The sequence below is a fragment of the Tachypleus tridentatus genome, chromosome 6 (genome assembly GCF_004210375.1).
Source record: "Tachypleus tridentatus isolate NWPU-2018 chromosome 6, ASM421037v1, whole genome shotgun sequence".
In the NCBI taxonomy this organism is placed as follows: Eukaryota; Metazoa; Arthropoda; class Merostomata; order Xiphosura; family Limulidae; genus Tachypleus; species Tachypleus tridentatus.
The window spans coordinates 112,576,028-112,597,980 of record NC_134830.1 but is presented as its reverse complement, the minus strand read 5'-3'; the positions used below and the strand labels follow the sequence as shown (position 1 = coordinate 112,597,980).

At 30.8% G+C, this 21,953-nt stretch overlaps 1 protein-coding gene across 9 annotated transcripts in view; it reads left to right on the top strand.

Moving 5' to 3' along the window:
• The window catches only part of Dhc98D (Dynein heavy chain at 89D), a 157,299-nt gene that overhangs the window by 40,859 nt on the left and 94,487 nt on the right, over positions 1-21,953 (top strand). For all 9 annotated transcript variants that reach the window (XR_013029508.1, XR_013029509.1, XR_013029510.1 and 6 more), the window contains 11 exons: positions 4,831-5,152; positions 6,796-6,960; positions 7,378-7,536; positions 8,313-8,429; positions 8,571-8,673; positions 10,504-10,682; positions 14,308-14,519; positions 15,669-15,825; positions 16,978-17,211; positions 19,950-20,072; positions 21,704-21,937. Coding sequence is in view for 6 of the 9 variants with exons in the window: in XM_076507016.1 (XP_076363131.1) it covers positions 4,831-5,152; positions 6,796-6,960; positions 7,378-7,536; positions 8,313-8,429; positions 8,571-8,673; positions 10,504-10,682; positions 14,308-14,519; positions 15,669-15,825; positions 16,978-17,211; positions 19,950-20,072; positions 21,704-21,937 (2,005 nt within the window). In the remaining 3 variants the exon portion in view is untranslated. The remainder of the gene's footprint in view (positions 1-4,830; positions 5,153-6,795; positions 6,961-7,377; positions 7,537-8,312; positions 8,430-8,570; positions 8,674-10,503; positions 10,683-14,307; positions 14,520-15,668; positions 15,826-16,977; positions 17,212-19,949; positions 20,073-21,703; positions 21,938-21,953) is intronic.

Below are 21,953 nucleotides of genomic sequence, written 5' to 3'. Positions count from 1 at the left end.
TTGAAAGGGGTTGTGTAACTAAGTGTCGGAATGTAGAAGGCGGTATTAGATGTTTGAATATATCATTTTATTTATTTTATTATATTAATATAGGTATAAAGGTGTTCCTTTATATTGGTTTATTTTGGGTTTAAGTTGTTGTATAAGTAAGGCTTCTTTAATTTTGCGTTTGTTTATGTTTGTTTCTTTATTTAGTATTTGAGTGTTTTCTATGGTTATGTTGTGTTTATTTGACTTGCAGTGTTCGAAAACGTGTGAAGGTGACTTTTTGTGTTCTTTGAATCTGGTTACCATTCTTTTACTTGTTTCTCCAATATAGAAGTCGTGGCAGTTATCACATTGTATTTTATAAATAATGTTGGTGTGGTGTTTGTCAGTGTAGTTTTTACATAGTATAGACCTCAGTTTTGTGCCTGGTTTTTGAATACATTTGGTATTAACTGGAATGTCATATTTTGTTACTAGTTTTTGCCAAATGTTGGTTATTTGTTTGCTGATGTCAGGAATATATGGTATACAGCAGTATATGGTTTCGTGATTTTTTGATTCGTGAGATATATTTACTTTAGTTGGTTGATTTTGCTTTCTGTCTAGGTGTGTGCGTATAATGTTTTCTACGGTTTGTGGAGGAAACTTATTGATGTTGATGAAGTATTGTTTTATTTTGTCCAATTCATCGTTAATTTTATCTGGTGAGCATAGTTTTATGGCTGTGTTTATTTGGTTTCTTAGTATGTTGAGTTTTTGTTTTGTTTCATGTGCTGAGTCCCAAGGAATGTATAGTCCAGTATGGGTGATTTTTCGGTGGATTTCTGTTTTGAATTGTGTGTTAGTTCTTGTAATTTTGAGGTTAAGAAATGATATTTGATTGCTTTCTTCCTGTTCACATGTGAAGTTAATGTTGGGATGTATAGAGTTAATGTGATTGAAAAAATTAAGTATGTGTTCTGTATATTTGAATCCCACAACCGTGTCATCTACATATCTGTACCAATATAGTGGTGGATGTAATGCTGTGTTAATTGCTTGTATTTTAACTTGTGTCATAAAAATATTGGGTAGAACTGGTGATACTGGATTGCCCATGCTTAGGCCATTTGTTTGTATATAGTTTTGGTTGTTGAACATGAAGTTTGTCTTTATCGTGGTGAATTCTATGAGGGTTGCTAACTGGTTACTGGGAATGTCTATAGTCGGGTTAGCGTCTCGGATATAGAGTTCTAAGGCTATCTTGCAGGCTTCAGTGGTTGGAACTTCTGTGAAGAGGGATATAACATCAAAACTGGCCATTAAGGCTTTATGATTAAGTTGATTTAGATTAGACTTGAAATTAAAAGAGTCTTTGATGAATGAGCTGGCTGATGTTACATATTTGGAGAATGCCCATGCTATGTATTTACCAAGATTGTAATTAAACGATTCATATGTGGACATTATTGGTCGTAATGGACAATCTGGTTTATGAGGTTTGGGGATGCCGTATGTTTGGGGTGTGCATGAGTCGGTTTTACGTAGGTAGGAATAAAGTGTTTGTGAAATTGTGTTGGCTTTTTTCATTTGTAGTAGCAATTTGTACAGTTGCGTCTCGTGTGTCTTTGTTGGATTTGTGTGTATTGGTTTAAATTTGTTCGTGTCTGATAGGATGTTCATTTTTTGGATGTATTCATTTGTGTTCATTATTACTATAGCGTTACCTTTATCTGCTTTTAGAATTTTTATGTTTTTGTCTTGTTTTAGGTTTTTAATGGAATTAATGTCTCTTTTTGTAAGGTTGTTTTCTGTTTTGTGAAATTGTGTTGATGGTTTATGGGAAAATTCTTTGAAAAAATCGTTTAAGATGTTGTTTTTAGGTGTTTCTGGATAATATAAATTTGTAATTTTACCTGGGCAGTGTGGCTGTTGGATGTCAATAAAATTATCTAAGTTGTCGTCTTTCTGTTGGTTGTTTCTTTGTTTATGTTCTCTGTAGAAAGTATCACAAGTCTCCTGGCTAGGTCATCTAAACATGTTTTGATTTCTATGGTTGGAATGTACCTAGATGCTATTGCGAAGTTGAGTCCTTTGTTAAGTAGATGTATCTCGTCAGTGTTTAATTGTCGGTCGGATCTGTTAATTATGAGGTTAGTCAATGGTTTGTCGTTTTGGTGTCTTTTCTGTTGTTTGCATCTTAGTTTTTCTAGTTTTTTGTTGTGGCAGATCTTTTTGTCTCTGTCGTTCTTAGTATTGATTTGGTCTATGTTTCGTTGTATAAGTCCCTAAATCTCTGGTTTAATGCAGCATGCCAGTTGATGGTCTCGGTTCATTTTTTTGTTTTTGTAAGTCATGTAGTTCTTTGTATTTTGTGTTCAACATGGCTTTAAGTAGTTTTTTCTGTAAATTTTGGATAATGTTTGTGTATGTATTAAAATGTTTTGAAAATTTTACCTTTACAAAATTAGGGGTTAGTTGTTCCTTTCTACATTGTCGAATAAAATAAATGTCATTTCTTCTATTAATAATTTGTTGGTTTAAATTTCTTAGTTTCTTAATGATCCTGTGAGCGTGTACTGTTAATAGTGGTGTGCGGTATGCTAGTTCAGACATAATGGTAACAGGTAAGTGCAAGTACACTGAGAAAACACAAAAACTTACACTTCTCGACAATCGCCGTGATGAAATAATAATCAGTGATGTCGAGAAACCCACTTGTTGATAAATTTATATGCAAAAACGGCTCGTTTGGGTTGAGAAAATATTTTACATAGAAGAGCGAACAACGTTTCGACCTTCTTCGGTCATCGTCAGCTTCACATGAAAGAGGTAACTGACCGAAAGCTGACCACATGTTTGAAAGTGGTTGTGTTACTGAGTGTCGGGATGTAGAGGGCGGTATTAGATGTTTGAATATGTAATTTTATTTATTTTATTATATTAATATAGGTATAAAGGCGTTCCTTTATATTGGTTTATTTTGGGTTTAAGTTGTTGTATAAGTAAGGCTTTTTTAATTTTGCATTTGTTTATGTTTGTTTCAAAACTCAACATACTAAGAAACCAAATAAACACAGCCATAAAACTATGCTCACCAGATAAAATTAACGATGAATTAGACAAAATAAAACAATACTTCATCAACATCAATAAGTTTCCTCCACAAACCGTAGAAAACATTATACGCACACACCTAGACATAAAGCAAAATCAACCAACTAAAGTAAATATATCTCACGAATCAAAAAATCACGAAACCATATACTGCTGTATACCACATATTCCTGACATCAGCAAACAAATAACCAACATTTGGCAAAAAACTAGTAACAAAATATGACATTCCAGTTAATACCAAATTTATTCAAAAACCAGGCACAAAACTGAGGTCTATACTATGTAAAAACTACACTGACAAACACCACACCAACATTATTTATAAAATACAATGTGATAACTGCCACGACTTCTATATTGGAGAAACAAGTAGAAAAATGGAAACCAGATTCAAAGAACATAAAAAGTCACCTTCGCACGTTTTCGAACACTGCAAGTCAAATAAACACAACATAACCATAGAAAACACTCAAATACTAAATAAAGAAACAAACATTAACAAACGCAAAATTAAAAAAGCCTTACTTATACAACAACTTAAACCCAAATAAACCAATATAAAGGAACGCCTTTATACCTATATTAATATAATAAAATAAATAAAATTACATATTCAAACATCTAATACCGCCCTCTACATCCCGACACTCAGTAACACAACCACTTTCAAACATGTGGTCAGCTTTCGGTCAGTTACCTCTTTCATGTGAAGCTGACGATGACCGAAGAAGGTCGAAACGTTGTTCGCTCTTCTATGTAAAATATTTTCTCAACCCAAACGAGCTGTTTTTTGCATATAAATGTCCAAAATCTTGATGATTTGACATGGAATGACCCAAGAGATATTATTCTGGAATTTAATTAAACATCAAGGACAGAGTTCACTAAGATAGTAATTTTTCATTTTTTGAGTTTGTTTATTTACATTGTGTTCATCTAATTCCACAAGTGTTGTAATTCATACAATAACCAGAAGACAGACCAGTGTTCTGTTGGAACAAGTAGTATATTCTATGCTTGAAATAATTTCATTTATGATTGTAAATTGTTATTAGTTAATTTACTATTCAATCTTGTCCATAACTTATCCATAAAATGGCCACCTTTCACATGCAATGTACACTTAAGTTTTCATAATCAATTTCGAGCATCATATGACTTATTTATTGCTTTTACCACCAAAAGTATGTATATCATAATCCTAGAAAGACTAGATTCTTCTATACAATACTGGGAATTTTGTACTTAGTTCATGTTTCATGAAGGAGGTTTAAACCATCTCTGTTTCTTATGTTCACAACAGCTGTGTTATCTAGTTGTATAGTTTTATCCAGGTGTACTTATTTTCAACATCAATTTGAAGCATGTTATAAGTAAGTGGTATATTGTTATATCATAAATCAGCAATACACAAGTCAAAGACTGAACAAAGTACCCATTAATGTATACAGTCATCACTGGTTTGAGCATTTGATTGAATCTAACTGTGTTGTCTTTATAGACAGTTTGGTGAATTCATGATTACTTTAAAAAGCAGTTATCTTTTGCATTGTGTTGTAAAACCATTCTTTGAACTTATGATTTCATCTCAGCTGATAGTTAATATTTTGTACATAAACATCTACATATGTTATGAGATAACTATCAAATGTGGTTAATTTCAAGCTATCTTGTTCTAAGTTTTCAGTTAGCAGTTTGTTTTAATTTTTTCAATATCATTGAAGTCTTATGTATATTCTACAGAACAAAGTTGTTTATACGTTGGATGGATGGCACTTGTCTTGAAACTCTTCCTCAGAAAGTAGAAGGACAGGATGAACCGTATGTTTTCAGTTTTTTCATGGATATATCTCTTCACCCTTCTATCAATGAATTGTGTCTGACACTTCAGTGGACTGCCCAGAACCTGCTACTTTCAGTGCATGGTAGCCTAGAAATATGGCGGAAGTTTCGCAGTTTGTGGAACTATGATAAGCACGCAATTTGTGAGAAGTTTGCTGCAAAATTGCCTAGCATTGTTGCTTTTGATGATAAATTCCAATATTATTTCAAAAGAATTAAACAGGTAAAATATCTAAAAAAATAAGAAAAATTATTTTATTAATAATAGAAAAAAAATTTTTTGTTTGTTTTTGTAATTGATAAATAAAATAATTAGTATTGCTGAAACCTGTAATTAATTTTGCTATTTATTTAGGTTAATCCATTGTCTTTAAAATTGTTATAAAATATAACATTAATCCAAGTAGTTTAAAAATTGTTTCATTGTAAGATCTCTTGGTGTTTATGATATTGCTTAGAAGACTGGGCATGTGCTAATGATTGACATACCTGGACTGTGAATCTAAGGTTTCATAGTTTATCTTTTGTTGCTGCAAAAAAATGCACCACATACTTTGGGGTCATGGATGTGCTTATAAAAGTGATGGTGAAATCCACTGTTTTGTTAGATAAGAGTTGGTGTTTACTGCTACTCACTAGTTGCATTATCTCATTTTCATAAAGTAGGTCATCAGAAATTAGTTGGATTTATTGTTTTGCAATTTAAATACTTTTTATCTTGTATGATTCAGCAGTATGAGTATGTTTTGACATTACTCTTAATGAAATATTATCATTAAAAACCCATTTTGAATTATATATTCAGTGGCTCTCTTTAATAAGTTTAGCCTTTTACTTACAAAGTCTGTGTCAGTACACACACTAGCCATTTCTTGGCCTTATATATTCTAACATAGTTTTTTTTATCTCGAGTAATAGTGATTAAAATCACAATTGTGAACTATAATTGGGTTCTTTTCTGAACACAGGTACTTTCATTTATCCTTTACACTTTTCAGCAGCACTTGTAAGGTAGAGAAAAAAAGAGAATTGAAAAATGAATATTACTAGAGAAGTATTTTTAATTTTGAAGTTACAAAATAGGTTTAAGTATGTAATGTATAATTTTCAATATAATCTTTATACAGGGCTCATTGTTGAACTCTAAAGTTTCTAATTAAGTTAAGGGTTTCCAGGGTTTTCTCTTTTATTTTTAAGTTGTTTCTACACTTCCTATTTATTTTAAAGTTTAATTCTAAATATTGATGTCTCCAGCAAACGTTCTGTCAGCACAACCCATCCAGAGTCAAAACTGAAAATTAATTTCAGAAAATCATCATTTAGTTTAAGATTGTAATGTATGATACACCATAATTTATATCTAATTCACCTAGTTACTGTTGTAATGTATAAAAAGTATCTTAGGCCTAGCAGTTAGGATGTCTGACTTACAATCTATGGCTTGAAGGTTCAAATACCCTTCACTAAACATGCTTATTCTTCCAGCTGTTAGGGCATTATAAAATGATGATTAATTCCACTGTTTGTTGGTAAAATAATAGCTCAAGAATTGGCAGTTGGTGATATTGACTAGCTTCCTTCCATCTAGTTTATCATTTTAAAATTAGGAAATGCTAGTGCAAGTAGCCCTCAAGTAGCTCTGTGCAAAATTAAAAATAAAACAAACAGAAATTCAACAGTTTTGGTTATTCCTGCTATTGGATGAGTTTTTATTATTTTTTAAAGATTTTTATATAGTCCTTTTTACCCTTACAAAGTTGTTTGATTTGATTCCTAACTGGATTTTTTTTGGTTCCTAACCTTTACATCATTTGTTGCTACAGGCACTGGTTTATAAGTTGATACTCTGTACTTGTTATCATTCAGGTTGAAGTAGTTCCCAAAGTAAGGAATGAGGGCTGTATAAGAGTACAGCTGTTTCCTGTTGGTGAAGCAGTTGAAAACCATGCTAGAGAGTGGATCCTCTTGCTGGGACGGCACTTAAATGACTGTGCAAGGAACAGCATGCAGTCTTTAAATACACAGTTTGAGGTTAGATTGTTTTCTAATTTTATGCCCTAAAGTTGCCTAATATGTTTCAGCAATGATTCAGATTTCTCAAACTACACAACCAATCTGGAAAATGGTTTTCGTCCATTTTTGTATGCATTTAAGTAATTTATATTATGTTCTTATATCTTGTTCAATAAATGTTTCTTGAATCAATAGGCCTTGCATTCACAGCTACAAAACTCAAAACTTGAATTAATCAAACCTGTATTTTACTTACAATCATAAGGTTGCATATCAAAGGTTTTCTGTTTAACTAAAGTATAAATGGTAAGCATGATCAAAAGCACTGTTATGTATTAAAGTCAAAATTTTTTTAAATTTTGCTCTTAGCTCTGCATAAAACAGATAACCTGAATAAGCTGAAGGTTAAAGAAGGTTTTTTTTATTTGTTATTAGAACTTGAATATCCAACTGGAAAAAAAGCCTGAAACCCTGGATGAACTGAAGCTAGTGCTTTCAACCATAGCAGAAATTAATGACATGTCTCTTGAGGTTGATACATCTTTGGGTGAAATAGAAGAAAAATATCGTATGTTGTATATGTACCATGTTCCAGTAAGTAGTATTTTGTGCTGGGATATAATGATACTTAGTTGGCATTACTTAATGTTATTGTACATTTCTTACTTTATTTACATATAATTAGATAAAAACATAACATAAATTTTACTTAACAAAGGATAAGAACAAAATTTTATATTCTAATCTGCTTATGAACCAAAGATCATAATATAAATTACTTGTGATTTGTTACATTTCTCCCTTTCGTATTTTTTTTTTTTTTTATTTTGTTTAAACTATGGGAATTTCATAAATTCCAGTGTAAGAAATATTTTCAAGAACATTAAAAAAAATCAAAACTTATAAAAACAGACTCATCTTTTATATTGATTGCAGCAAGCTGTTAGAAATTATCACAGAAGTTAAAGTCACTCACCATATCTATTATTAAACAATTCCACAATGTTTTTCATAAAACTTAATTTCAGAGTTAGAAATTATGCCTATGAATAATATTGCTTTAATACAATTGTCACTGTATGGTTATTGTGTTTGTTAGACTAGTAACCAAATCTTTTTTTTTTTCAAAATTGTATTAACATTTTGAACAATGATGAACTTATCTTTCAGATAATGAACTGTTCTAGGTAACTCAGTTACTACCAAATTTTATCTTTTTTTATTCAGGGTGATTTTGTCCTTGACAAGAACTTTGTTAATTTAGTTTATGAATGTAATTGAGAAGCTACTGTGAGCCATTTTAGACTTAATATTATCATTGTACACTTAATCTTTCTGCAGTCTTAACATTCATGGGGATCTTTTTCTAGATATCTGATGAAGAAACAGAATTGCTGAATGTTATGAGAGCTACGTGGTCAGACCTTTTCTTCAAAGCTAAGAAATTTGATTACCAGTTAGGTCCAATAAAGAAAAAGTTCACAAAGGTATGTTAAGACAAATATTAAATACAATTGTGTGTAATTACTGAATTAATATGATTGCTCTGATTTACTTGTTGTAAGAAAATGTTTCTTTAGTGTATGCATTAGTTCTGCTTAAGAAACGTTTTATTTTATCTTTCTCAGATAACAGAAATGGAAGTTAATGACTTTTCTCAAGAGGTTCAGAACCTATTTAACACATTTACTACTGAAGGTCCTGGAGCTGTAGGAGATGACCTAGAAAAAGGTGATAATGTATTAGACTCATATATAAATAAACAGCTATATATAAATGTGTAGTAATTTACACCACTGTTTCCCAAACTCTTTTTGTCTAAGGCTCTCTTGATGTGAATAAAAAAAATTTGAGGCCCTCCAACCTACAATTTTAGGAAGGTGATTGAAGAACAGCCATATTAAAAACAATAACATATCCTTTGATATACTGAATAATTTAATTAATTCAGCACGATTTATATAGCCTTATTATATATTTACAATTGAAATTGATTCAGCATCTTTGTTTTTGTCCCATTTATTGGTGTCTCCCCCCAAAAAAGTTTTGTGATCCCCATAGGAGTCATGTAGCTTCCACTTTGAGAAATAGTGACTTAGACAATTAGTAGTCATTTGTTTATACAAGTTTAATAGCATTTTTTCAGTTCCACCTCTGTTTAAGAATACAGTTTTCACAATCAGACCATAACACTATTCTAGAGAAGTGTTTTTCTCATTAGTAATTAGTGTTTTCTTTGTGAAAATTCACAGTAGATCTGTTAACATTTTTGAGTGAAATTGTTTCTTTTAAACATTTGTTGTAGTTTAAACACTTTTTCCACAAGCTCTTGAATATTCACCAGTGAAAAATATTTGAAAATATCTATCAAAGCAGAACTGAAAAATTCAAGTAAAATATATATTGGCTTTTAAAAATTATAACTTTTAACAAGTAAATCTAAGATTAGTCCAAACAACAAATTGTCTATGTATTGCAAGTAGTTTCATATCAATTTTCATTTGTGTTCTTATATCACCTGAATAGTTTTACAGTATATTTAAAGAAGGTTAATCTAACTTTGTAAGAACAGTTTGCCCTAGCTAATACAGTAGCATGACTGTATTATTAGCACACTGTGGTACTACAGGTAACACATGTTATTGTTAAGAGCAATGCCACCATAGATAGATTTATGGTAGGAAAAATATGCCCAGCCTTTTCTGAAGAAGGATATTTGCATAGCAAAATTGCTAAATAATTCAGAGTCAAAGGACATTATTCAAATAAGGAAGCCTCCAGTGTTCTCCATGAAATCATTCTACACAGCTTAGTGTTTCATCTGGTACTGTTACAAACATAATAAATATGAATTTGAAGTTAATTTAAACCAGACACACACAAGTGTTCTAATAGTATCTCAAATTCAATGACTATTTTCCTGAAGAAGATGACCAAAGAAGTTAGAATCATACTAAACCAATTTAACCACATGCTTGTCAAATCTCCTGATCTATCTCCACAAGTCTGTTGTTTTCTTTATTTGGATAAATGTGGTCTTGAGAGTTGACACCAGTGAAGGGTGAAAAGAAACGACAGGTTTTGAATGCCCAGGCTGGCTTTCAGGCTTCATTTTATTAAACCTTGAAAGCACTTTAAACCTAAATTTCTATCAAGAAAAAGAAAACGTCCAAGTATAGGGGAGAGTTTTGTAAAGTCTGTTAAGATTTGTGATCTTAGACAGACTTTGCAAATTTTTTGTACATTAAAAAGTATGGTGTTGGGCAGTATTGCATAATTAGGCCCATAAAGCATAGCACAGGGCCTGGAACATTGTTTTAATAAAGTGCAATTAACCTGTGTAAATAGAAATCTTGTTGTAAAACAGTTTTTTTTTAACTTTTCTGTAAAATAATAAACGTAATATTGAAAAGTATACAATATATTCAGAAATTATTTTTTCAGATTTTTTGCAGATTTTGACACATGGTGTTGAAAATCTTTTGTAATAAATTGATAATTCTTGGTTATTTCCTTTAATGTTTTTTATTCACCATATACATTTATGTTGTTATATTGTAGGTTTACAAGTTTTAAGTAGTTTTCAAGAGAAATTGAATGTGATTCTGTCTAGAAGACAACAACTGGTTAATGCTGAACGATTATTTGATCTTCCTGTCACTCCATTTCCTGAGCTTCACCAGATGCAGAAAGATATGGAGAATTTAACTCAGATTTATGCTATTTACAAGGCACAAAAGGTTTGAATAAACACTGACCATCTTTTTTTAAGTCTTGTTTTGAAATTTGTTTGCCTTGCTAATATGTGATAAATTAATGTTAAATTACTAATTTTTGTTAATCTTCATTTTGTTCTTCCAAATACATTTCTGTTTATAGCTTCATTTATCAAATAGTAGTTTGTTTTTTTTAAATATTTACAATATCAAAGTGTACATGATATCAGGGATAGCAGAGTTTTGTCTCAGGATGGATTTCTGTCAGTTGTAAAAAACTAGTAAAATAAAACATTACACTTCTTAACTTTAATCCTCAAAAGTATTGGATGAATGGCTACTATAAATGTATGTTTACTTCCCAGTTTGCCCCTGACGAAAAAAGGTCCGTCTACCTTTTGAAAGTACTCAGGTTATAGGTTTTTTGTTGTTTCTTTTTGTCGTTTTGTATCAAAACTTCTTGAACATACATATTTTTGTGACATCATGAATACTTACTTTGAAATATCCAGGTGAATAGTTACTGATATGCAACACTGGAAGAACTAAAAAATATTGTTAACCAACATGTATTTATTAATAATGTAATTAATCAGTGGTTTTTCCAAGTGAAGTATGTGTCACGTTATTTGTGGAAATGTGTTGTTGTTGAACATATGAAATTTTTATGTTTTATGCACAATTTATGTGCTAATGTAGCAATGATCCATTAAAAGTATTTCCTGTTCGTAGCCATGAAAGTAATCAAACTCTACCTAAATCTGTATTCACTTGTTTTGTCTGTAATAGGCCTAGACTTGTGCATGACTTAGCCTATAACAGCATAACTTAGTTCCAAATCATAAAACTAAAGAGTCTAAAGTTAACATTAACTACAATGTCACTATAAGCAAGGTAAGTTTAGGCACAAATGAAGCTTACCAGGCTTCATGCTTAGTAAGCTTGTAAGGTTTTAATGTCAATATTATGGGCTAATCCAAAAGTCTTATACCAGGTCTAATAGTATTTTAATATAAATATACATCATAATTCCATTATTTGTCGTACCTAGTGATATTGTCTACTGTTGTAACTTTAACTGAGAAGGTGAAACACTGCAACTGTAGCATGTCTGTGTTACTTGTAAAAAGGTTAGAGGACAGGAACAATTAAAATCTGCCCATTGGATTTAGATTAAAGAATACTGGAAACCTGAGATCTCGAGTCTCAATTCTGTTTTTTGCATCTCATGAACCAAAGTATTGCTTCATGAATAACCTAGTTCATGTATATGATATTTTAACAACACAGTTCTCTGAGCAATAGACTACAGGTGATGACTGTGATTGTATTTCAGAATGTAAAAGCTATTCACCTCCCATATATCTTCTCCTATCTTCTCCCTGAGTGTTTTCATTCAACTCAACTTTTCTTTGTTAACATCCCTGTGATATTACTACACATGTATCTAAATACAGTTAAACGTTCAGTAATTTTCACCTTATATATATTGTGTTGATAGTTCAGTTTTAACGTCAAATTTTTGTATAAGCTGTGTATTATCAAGTAATATTTTGTAGGTATGTCTTAGTACATTTAATGTGATATATTGTCCAATATTTTATATGTAAGTAGTATTTCTAAAAGAACTAGTATACCATACCTTACACAATTATATACATTAAAAAAAGCTCTTCTCAGTGTGGAAACTGACATAGTATAAAAGTAAATTTTGAAGAAAATAAAAATAAGATGTACATTTCCTTTTGAACACACCCAAGAACTTTATTTTAATGCATAACATATTGGTCTCAGACTTGCATCAGATACCATACTAGAGATAAAGAATGAGTGTATGAAATAAGAAGAACAACCAGTAACATGGTAACAGAGATAACTGTTCAGTAGCACTAATCTTAAAAATTTTTATGGTGTCCCTGTGTTCCGGATACTGTGTACTGTTTATCTTGTATCTATAACTCAACATTATACAGGGTGTTCGGAAAGTCATTGTGCAGTTTTGTAATCAGCATTCATTCAGTTTATTTCAAGCCAGCAACTGATAGCGGTGTTTAGAAACAAAATAAGAAAGATCCAAGCCTGTATTGATGCCAATGGGGGTCACTTTCAACGTTGTTTATAATTGTCATTCATATTTACTTCCTGTATTCTACATTGAAACATGTCTGTTAATAAATATATAAGTGCACAGTGACTTTCCGAACACCCTGTATAAATATGGTCAAATGACTGACCATAGCAATAATTTTTCATACATGAAAACATTATTGTAAGGTCCTTAGCATTAATTAAACAATTAAAGCTCAACAAGATATTAAGAGGTTGAAATGAATTATTTTTACATGCATTAAACAGTTACTTATTTAAAATAAGTGTATATAGGTACCCTGTATTCATTGAAATCTATTACAATCCAGGAATGCCTCTCAACTAATCTGCTGTCAAAGCAGCATGGTTGTCTCTGTCAAGGTGCTGAGATACCAAAGAATCATTGGAACAGGATTAGCCACTCTGTGATACTTGATAATATTTCATCTCAATGTCTGTATATTTGTACACTTGTTTATTCAATACCTTTGTAAAGCCAAATTAGTTTCTATAGAGGTAACATGTCAATATGTCTTTATTTTAAAAGCTACAACATCTTATGACGTATTGTAACTAAAATATTGTGTTTGTACTGTGTATCTTTCTACCTATCTCTTAAGTAGCAAGAGCCCCCAGTGGCACAGTGTTATGCCTACAAACTTACAAAGCTAGAAACCAAGTTTCAATACCTGTGGTGGGCAAAGCACAGATAGCCCTCTGTATAGCTTTATGCTTAATTACAAACAAAAAACAAATAAAAGTAACAAGAAAATGTAAAAAAAAAAAGAGTATAGATACCACTCAGTAAAGTCACACGCTTATAATCATCTGCATACATGCTATCAGTATCACATAGTTTGTTTCATTACTGTTCAGATATAAATCTCGGTGGTGATAATAGAAATTTAACAGTAGATAATGGTATTTTTCCTTCCCTGTAACATCACTGTTATTGGTGGTTCTTTATACATTTTTATAACTTATTTTCTCTGTGACTTATTCTGCTCATGGTTTATAAATTCTCTTGGCACAAAATTCGTGCTTCATAAAATGTTTAACAAGTTTCATATTGTGAACAATATATTTAGTTTTGTAGTTGCTCCCCTCTTTCACATAGTTAAAGCCATGATGTTGACTGGGTTTGCTCATATGTCACCAACAAACAGAAGATTGTAGCAGTCATTCAGCCAGTCATGGGCTGATGGTTGCTGTACTTGTTAAAAAGTTTAAATGTGGCATCCATTTTCCTTGTATAATTAACAAAATTCATATTTACTTCAGTTATGGTAGAATTATTAAATCTACAATCTTAGAATCTCTTGATGAAGAGAAACCCACTTGAAGTAAAAATATATCTCAAGATGACTGATAAGGGCACTACAAACTTTTATTAAAATAAAAAAGACAACAACAATGTTCTTAGATCAAAACATTGTTCTCTACTTTATTTTATTAAAAGTTTTAATCTTAAAATCCCTTAATCTTAACCCCTGTCAATTTGCACCATTATAACAGCTGTCTAATAATATCATCCATTTTGTACAGTCTAAATGTATTTCAGAGTGCCAAAGAAGAATGGTCACAACTACTTTGGTCACAACTTGATCCCCAAGCACTGATTGATGGATCAGAAGGGTTTTTGAGAGAGCTGCGGAGACTTCCTAAGGAAGTTAAACAAATCCCAATGGGGAGGATTTTAGAAGAAAAATTACGAGAGTTCCGTAATACCATTCCACTGTATGTGGATTTGAAACATGAGGCAGTAAGGCCAAGGTACATATAAGAAATATCCCTGTGCTTTTATAAGTTGGAAATACAGTATTTTAGGATGATAAAAAAACACAGACCTGGCTTTAGTGAGTAGGTGAGGTAGACAACTGACTAAGATAGTAAAACAATAATCAATAAAAGTTCTTTATCAGTTTTCGATAGATTTGAGTTTCTTATACTTCCTTTACATCCTTTTCTTTGATTTAGTGACACAGAAAATATAAGATAATGAAGTTTGATATGAAATAAGCTTTTACTAAAATCAAGTAACTAGAACTACTTCACACCTCTAAAGCTAAAAATACTCAATAAAATTTAGTTATTATAAATATAAATACTTCAAAGTAAGATTCAGGTAGAACTACTAAAGTAAAAGTTTACTACTCATTGTGACATTATGTGCATGAAGTATTATGTACTTATATATGCTTACTAATAATAATGGTGCAGTGGCTCTACTTGAGATGGTACTTTAGAATCTTGCCTATGGTGGCAAAATACCTAAAGCTGGCCCTATAAAAGCAGGTTTCTTTGCAATAAATATTGTTGTGTAACAATAGTAAAATACTGTCTAGTGTGGCAAAATACTTAAAGCTGACCCCATAAAAGCAGATTTCTTAGCAATAAATATTGATGTGTAATTGTAGTAAAATATGAAATTGCAAACCTGTGCAGAAAAGTAAATAAAAAATATTAGTTTTTACATTTCAATTTTGTTTATAACAGAATATATTTCTAAAGATGAAATAAAAGCCCTATAACCCAAGTGCTTTCAAAAGGTGAACCTATTCTTCACAGGAAAACTGGCCTCTCAGTTTGCCCCTGAAGAAGAAAGGCCACCTTTTGAAAACGCTCGAGTTATAGAGTTTTTACTTCATTTCTATCATTCTCGAACCTATGTGTTTTTTTTAACATCAATAATATATTTCTATCATATATAGTTTGTATGTAATAGTCTTGCATAACAGGAACTTTCAATATATTTAATTATCTTTTTTTGTTCTTGTTGTTGTCAGTTAACTTAGGCTCTAAAATCCTTATTAAAATGTTTTTATTTGTAGTATTCTAAGGAATTTTGTTTGCTTAAGTATCTTCTACACCCCTTTATGGCATGAAATAGTTATATATCTATAGTAATTTCTTTTTAATTAGACATTGGAAACAACTGATGGACAAAACTGGTATGAAATTTGATATGCATCCTGAAAATTTTACATTAGGTAACTTGTTTGCAATGGAACTTCATCGTTTCTCTGAAACCATTGAAGAGATCGTAGGTAGTGCTTCAAAGGAACTTAATATTGAAAAGGCGAGTTTATAATTTGTTTGATTTATTCTGTTTATGTATATCACTTATTTTTACTGACAACTAGTTGTAATGTTGTAGGTAATATTTTAGTATATTAACACTCCTACGAAAAGTGGGGCCTAATAGGCCCCAGAGCAATTTGAAAGGTTATTAATATTAGGCTAATAAATTTGTATTTAAATGAAATTACCGTTTCATTTGATTTCATTTCATTAAATGCTAATAAATTTGTATTTAAATGAAATTACCGTTTCATTTGATTTCATTTCATTAAATGCTAATAAATTTGTATTTAAATGAAACAGTAATTTCATTTAAATACAAATTTATTAGCCTAATATTAATAACCTTTCAAATTGCTCTGGAGCCTATTAGGCCCCACTTTTCGTAGGAGTGTTAAAACACCTTTCACAACAATCCAAATCCCTTAGACAATCATAATTACATTTTTTAATGAGTGTATAATTACCTTGTCAACATTCACATCATTTATTGAAGAATTTACACAACACTAAAATCCAAATAATATTATGTTATAATACCAAAAAAAGCTTAGAAGCTATGTTTGAATGAATGTCCAGTCCTTTAATATTACATTAGTTTTTTTTCTTTTCATACAGATACACTAAACTTGTAAATATACTCATAAAATGCTTCTGTTTTATCCAATTTCCAAAGTAAATAGAAAACATACTTTTCATTATTAAATAATATAAAATTAAAGAGAATAGCTTTATTATAAGAGTAATTAAATTGTGAATCTAATTAGTTTGAACAGACAACTGTTACATTAAATAAACTTGACAGCATCTCCAAGCTTACAGGTCTAATGGATATTTTATGTCTGTTTTTGTAATAGTGAATGAACTCATGAGGTGTATTTTCTAATCTTGTAGTAATCCTCTTAAAACTTTATAAACGTGTTTAGAGTAATTAAAGTGTTAAAATTAATTAAAAGTTGTATTTTCATAGAATTTCAGTGGCTATCAGATGTGTATTTATAGCAAATTTGATAAGTTATATCTAATAACATTGTATTTCAGACAGAACCTGATTCTTAAATAGATTGAAATATTTTCTGTAGGGAGAGAGTTGATAGTAATGTTGAAAGATAAAGATAATATTAAGTTTTATGGCAATCTTTTTGTAAAGGGGGTGCAAGAAGTCCAAAAAACATGGGACAGTATGAAATTTGAGATTGTTAAATATATGAAAGGCACAAAAGAGAGAGGTTTCATTCTCTCTGCTGTTGATGATGTATTGCAAGCATTGGATGATAATGGTATGAACCTACAAAGTATGTCAGCATCTCGATTTGTTGGACCTTTTCTAAAAGTTGTCCAGGAATGGGAACGAGCATTGTCACACATCAGTGAAGTCTTGGAGGTAAGTGTTAATAACTTGGACTTTTAGCCAATAACAAACATATTGTGCATAAGATGCTCAACCTTTTGAGCACATAATTAGATTTCAAGTGGGTTCTTGAAAAGTGTTGTTTATCCCCTGAAACACAAAATTTAGAATTTCACTTTTTTAATATTTTTTTCAATATAAAAATCCACTAGATGAACTTTTGCTCAGTGATGTACACATGCAGTACTAGGGCAAGAAATTCAAGGATGTGTGAGTATCTAGGTTGTTCCACTGTGAGGAATATTTTTTGTGACAGTGTAGAGTAAATCTGCTTGTTACACCAAATAGGTATAAATATCAATTTGGATAAATCTGATTATAGCTTCCAAAGGATTAATCTGTGTTGTTTTTTTTTTAGGTTTGTAGATGACTAAAGTGATTATATTTTAATTCAGATAATCCAAATTTTTTAGATCAAAGTTTTAAGAGTTTACTGGTAATGCACTATAAGATATCTTTAAAAAATATGAAATTGAAGAACTATAAGCCACAGTGAAACTTTTAGGAAGAGCTCTTGGAACTGTTAAGTTTAGGTTCCATTCTTATGTTTATTATATATGAATGACTTGGTATATCTTTAAAAAGAACTAACTCCACATACACTATTTTCTAACGATGTTCAGATCTATACTTTGATTTCCAGTTTCCCTAAAGTTAGCACATTTTAGTTACCTTGAATGAATATCAAATTGACTTTAGAACAATCAACAAAAAATAGCTTCTAATGGGTTCTTGTTGGCTCTGATCAGGAGGCTTCTGTTGTATGAAATAATGCTTGCAGTGGAAATTTTCCTCTAAGTTTTTCTTCATCTGATAAAATAATACTCTAAAATTATCACAACATTTACTTAAGCTCAGAAAAACTGTGTGTGAATATGAAAACTTTCATAACTTTAATATCCACTCCATCTCAAACTATTTTAACACATTTTCAGTGTTAATTTTATGTGGAATATAACTACATTATGCTATGGTGAATATGCAGTTAAATTTGAAACATTTTCAGAAAGATAAGATTAACCTGACAGACTTTAGTATACAATAGTTTACATCATGATTTAAAGACTAGTACAGATAAAGGGTAAACTATCTTTGAGGGTGCTTCAGATTTCTAAGTGTTCATTGATCAACATAGCATATTACAGTGATTTGACTACATTGCCTTCGGTGGTATCATTTTACATATGTTTTTTTTTTTCTTTCAGATCTTTCATTTTTCCAACTAAAGGCTCCCCTTGAATGTGTATAATTGTATGGTTCTACTGAAATAAAGTTTTCTAAGAACCTGTTTGATTTAAGAAAAAAGCAACATGGATTTAATTTGTTTTTGTTTTGTTAAATTTGGTATTATACAATGTATATAAATGTTTACAGGTGTTTTTACATTTGTCAAAAATATTTGCTGTTGTTATTATTTCAATTTAAAAATAGTTTCTTTTATAAATACCAAAAAGTTTACATTAAATTATTTTGTAGTAATTAATGAGTTGATATTATATTTGTTAACCTGCCATTACATTTTTTTTAATTCATTGACACTTGAGTAAGTGCTCAACATTAAAAAACTCACTTTTTAATTAACAATGATTTTTGTACACAGTTCTAAAAATGACACTGGGAAAAAATTCCTTTTTACAATTATGTGCAAAAATTGTTGTTTATTAAAAAGTAAGTTATTAACATTAAACTTTTTGTTTTCAAACATATTAACAATTCAGTTTTCTTTACTAGTACCATGCAGTTATAAAACATGTTTGTAACCTATTCTGTTGGGAAGTTGCATAATGTTTCTGTCAAACAAGTTACTGGCAGTTGGATATTTCTGTTCCATACCTTTCCAGGAACTTGCATAATACTTGTGTGGCATATACTTTTATTCAGATAAATAATCTGTATGTGACATATAATACCAAGTAGTTTGGTAATTGTTTTATGATATACAGTCTCAAGAGTTCATATAATGCTTTGACAGAATATGGTATGTATATACAGAAGAAGCTATAAATTGCTTGTATGTGCTTTTTAACTACCACATTATATTTTAGAAAAATGAGAATTTGTTTTTCCTCTTGTCTGTAAAGGAATTTATATATTCAAAGACATTTCTCAAAATATTCCTCTGATGTAATGATTAAACTAAGATTTGTTTGATGTGAATCAAAGTTTAATGATAAACAACAAAAAAACACAGCAACAGTAAACATTGGACATGTGCATACAGTAACAAACATTTAGTTCTTGATCATTTTAGAATACATATATTTAATCTTCAGCAAGCTATATGGCCTGGCATGATGCAGGTGATTAGGGCACTTGTCTTGTAATTTGAGGGTTGTTGGTTTAAATCCCTATCACACCACACTTGCTCACCCTTTCAGCCATAGGGCATTACAATGTTGGTACAAGAGTAGCCCAGAAGTTGGTGGTGGGTGGTGATAACTAGCTGCCTTCTGTCTAGTTTTACGCTGAGAAATTAGGGACGGGTAGCACAGATAGCCCTCATGTAGCTTTGCACAAAATTCAAAAACAAACAAACATCAAGCTATAATGTTCATTATAGCTTCAATATACTTCTATTTACAGGCCTAGATGGGTATAGCATTATATATGCTCCTAATCAAGGTTAGATAGAGTGTATACTTTCAGGTTGTGAATAACTGTAAATTTATGTTATGTGCTTGATGTCTAAAAGTGATTGTTTTTATGTACAGGTTTGGATGGTAGTTCAGAGGAAGTGGATGTACCTGGAAAGTATTTTTATTGGAGGAGACATTAGCTCTCAGTTACCAAATGAAGCAAAAAAGTTTGATAGAATAGACGAAAAGTTCAGAAATGTTAGTTACTTTTCAAACCATAAGATTAATTTTATTTTACAGTTACCATGCTTTTTTTTTATAATTTTCGTACTTGGCTAATACTGGGAATTTTGTTTTGAAACAGGTTTGTTCTTCCTTGAATACATAAATTTCTTCTCCCTCCTAGTAGTTGTATGTATATACATTTGGTTATCCTGATGTACATTTTTGCTCTGTGCTATTTCTATTGCTTGTACCAATATATATATGTACATATTGCATGTATTTTTTCAAGGGCCCCATTGTTGGATACGTGCTAAGTCTGAGGGCTTATAACACTTATGATTGAATGTCAGTATTTATGGCAGGCATAGTACAGATAGCCAACAATGTAGCCTTGTTCTTAATAACAAACAAAGAAATCTTTTCCAAGGTATTTGTCAGCTTAAATCTATTTGATCATTTTCCATGTGCAGATCATAGAGAGAGAAAACTACCAATCTCTGAATATTCAGACAAAAATTTGAAACACCATTTTATAAAGTCAAAAGAAACAGTGTGATATATCCAAGGAGTTCTTTCTATACAACTATATATACCCTAGTATGGCCAGACGGTTAAGGCATTTGACTCTTAATCTGAGACTCATGGGTTTGAATCCCTCTCCATTTCAGCCATAGAGGAGTTATAGTGTAATGGTTAATGCCACTATTTGTTGGTAAAAGAGTAGCCCAAGAGTTGGTGGTGAGTGGTGATGTCAAGCTGCCTTCCATCTAGACTTTCATTGCTAAATTCGATATGGCTAGTGCAGATAGCCCCTGTATAGCTTTGTACAAAATTCAAAACAAAATAAGCCAATATATATTTTTATATCATAGAATTTCAGTTACTTTTAGTTAGCTAATATAAAAAGTGGCATTCTCTATAAATATAAATTAACAATGTTTCATTATATTTATTTCTTTTTCATCCAATTTCATAAGTATGATCAAGCTCAATTTTTCTACTGGTTACTGTATGTCTTGTCTTAATATAGGATGGAGCAATACTGATAAGGCTTAATCTAAATAATTATTTTGTTATTTGGTATTCAAGCAAGTTGAGATTGGTTCTTCTTTATCATTGTTAATAAGTAATGAAATTTGTGTGTTAAGAATAGTTTGATATTTTGCTAGAAAATATTGCTTGAAATGTGATAGACACAAAATGTATGAAATTTTTAAAAATGTGGTTAATGCACTCGACTCGTAATCTGAGGGTTGTGGGTGGTGTTAACTAGTTGCCTTTACTCTAATCTTATACTGCTAAATTAGGGATGGCTAGTGCAGATAGCCCTTGTGTAGGTTACCACGAAATTCAAACCAAACCAAAAGCTTCTGAATTTGAAGGATAATGTGAAATCATAGAATTCCTTGCCATACATATTTAAACATTGCTCATAAACAAATCTTTTGCTTTGTTTTTCTCAGTGTTATTTGATAAAGTTAAGAATTTCTTATATACATCATAACAGAAATTAATGCATTATGCAATTATATCACTCTTCTATGTTTGTTAATATGAAGGTAAGGTGTGTCTAAAAGAATCATATTTATCAGAGCATTAATATTAAAATCCAAAAAAAATATCTAAATTATATCTTCCTTACAACTATGTGTTTGGTTTAATAGATAATGCAAGGTACAGCTAAGAAACCAAACATCAAAGAGTCATGCCACATACCTTTCAGACTAGAGGAGTTACAGAAACTGAACCAAAACTTAGACTTGTGCCAGAAATCTCTAAACGATTACCTCGACTCAAAACGAAATGCTTTCCCACGATTCTTTTTTATTTCAGATGAAGAACTGTTGTCTATCTTAGGTAGCAGTCACTACACGTGTGTGCAGGAACATATGATAAAGGTAATATAAAACAAAG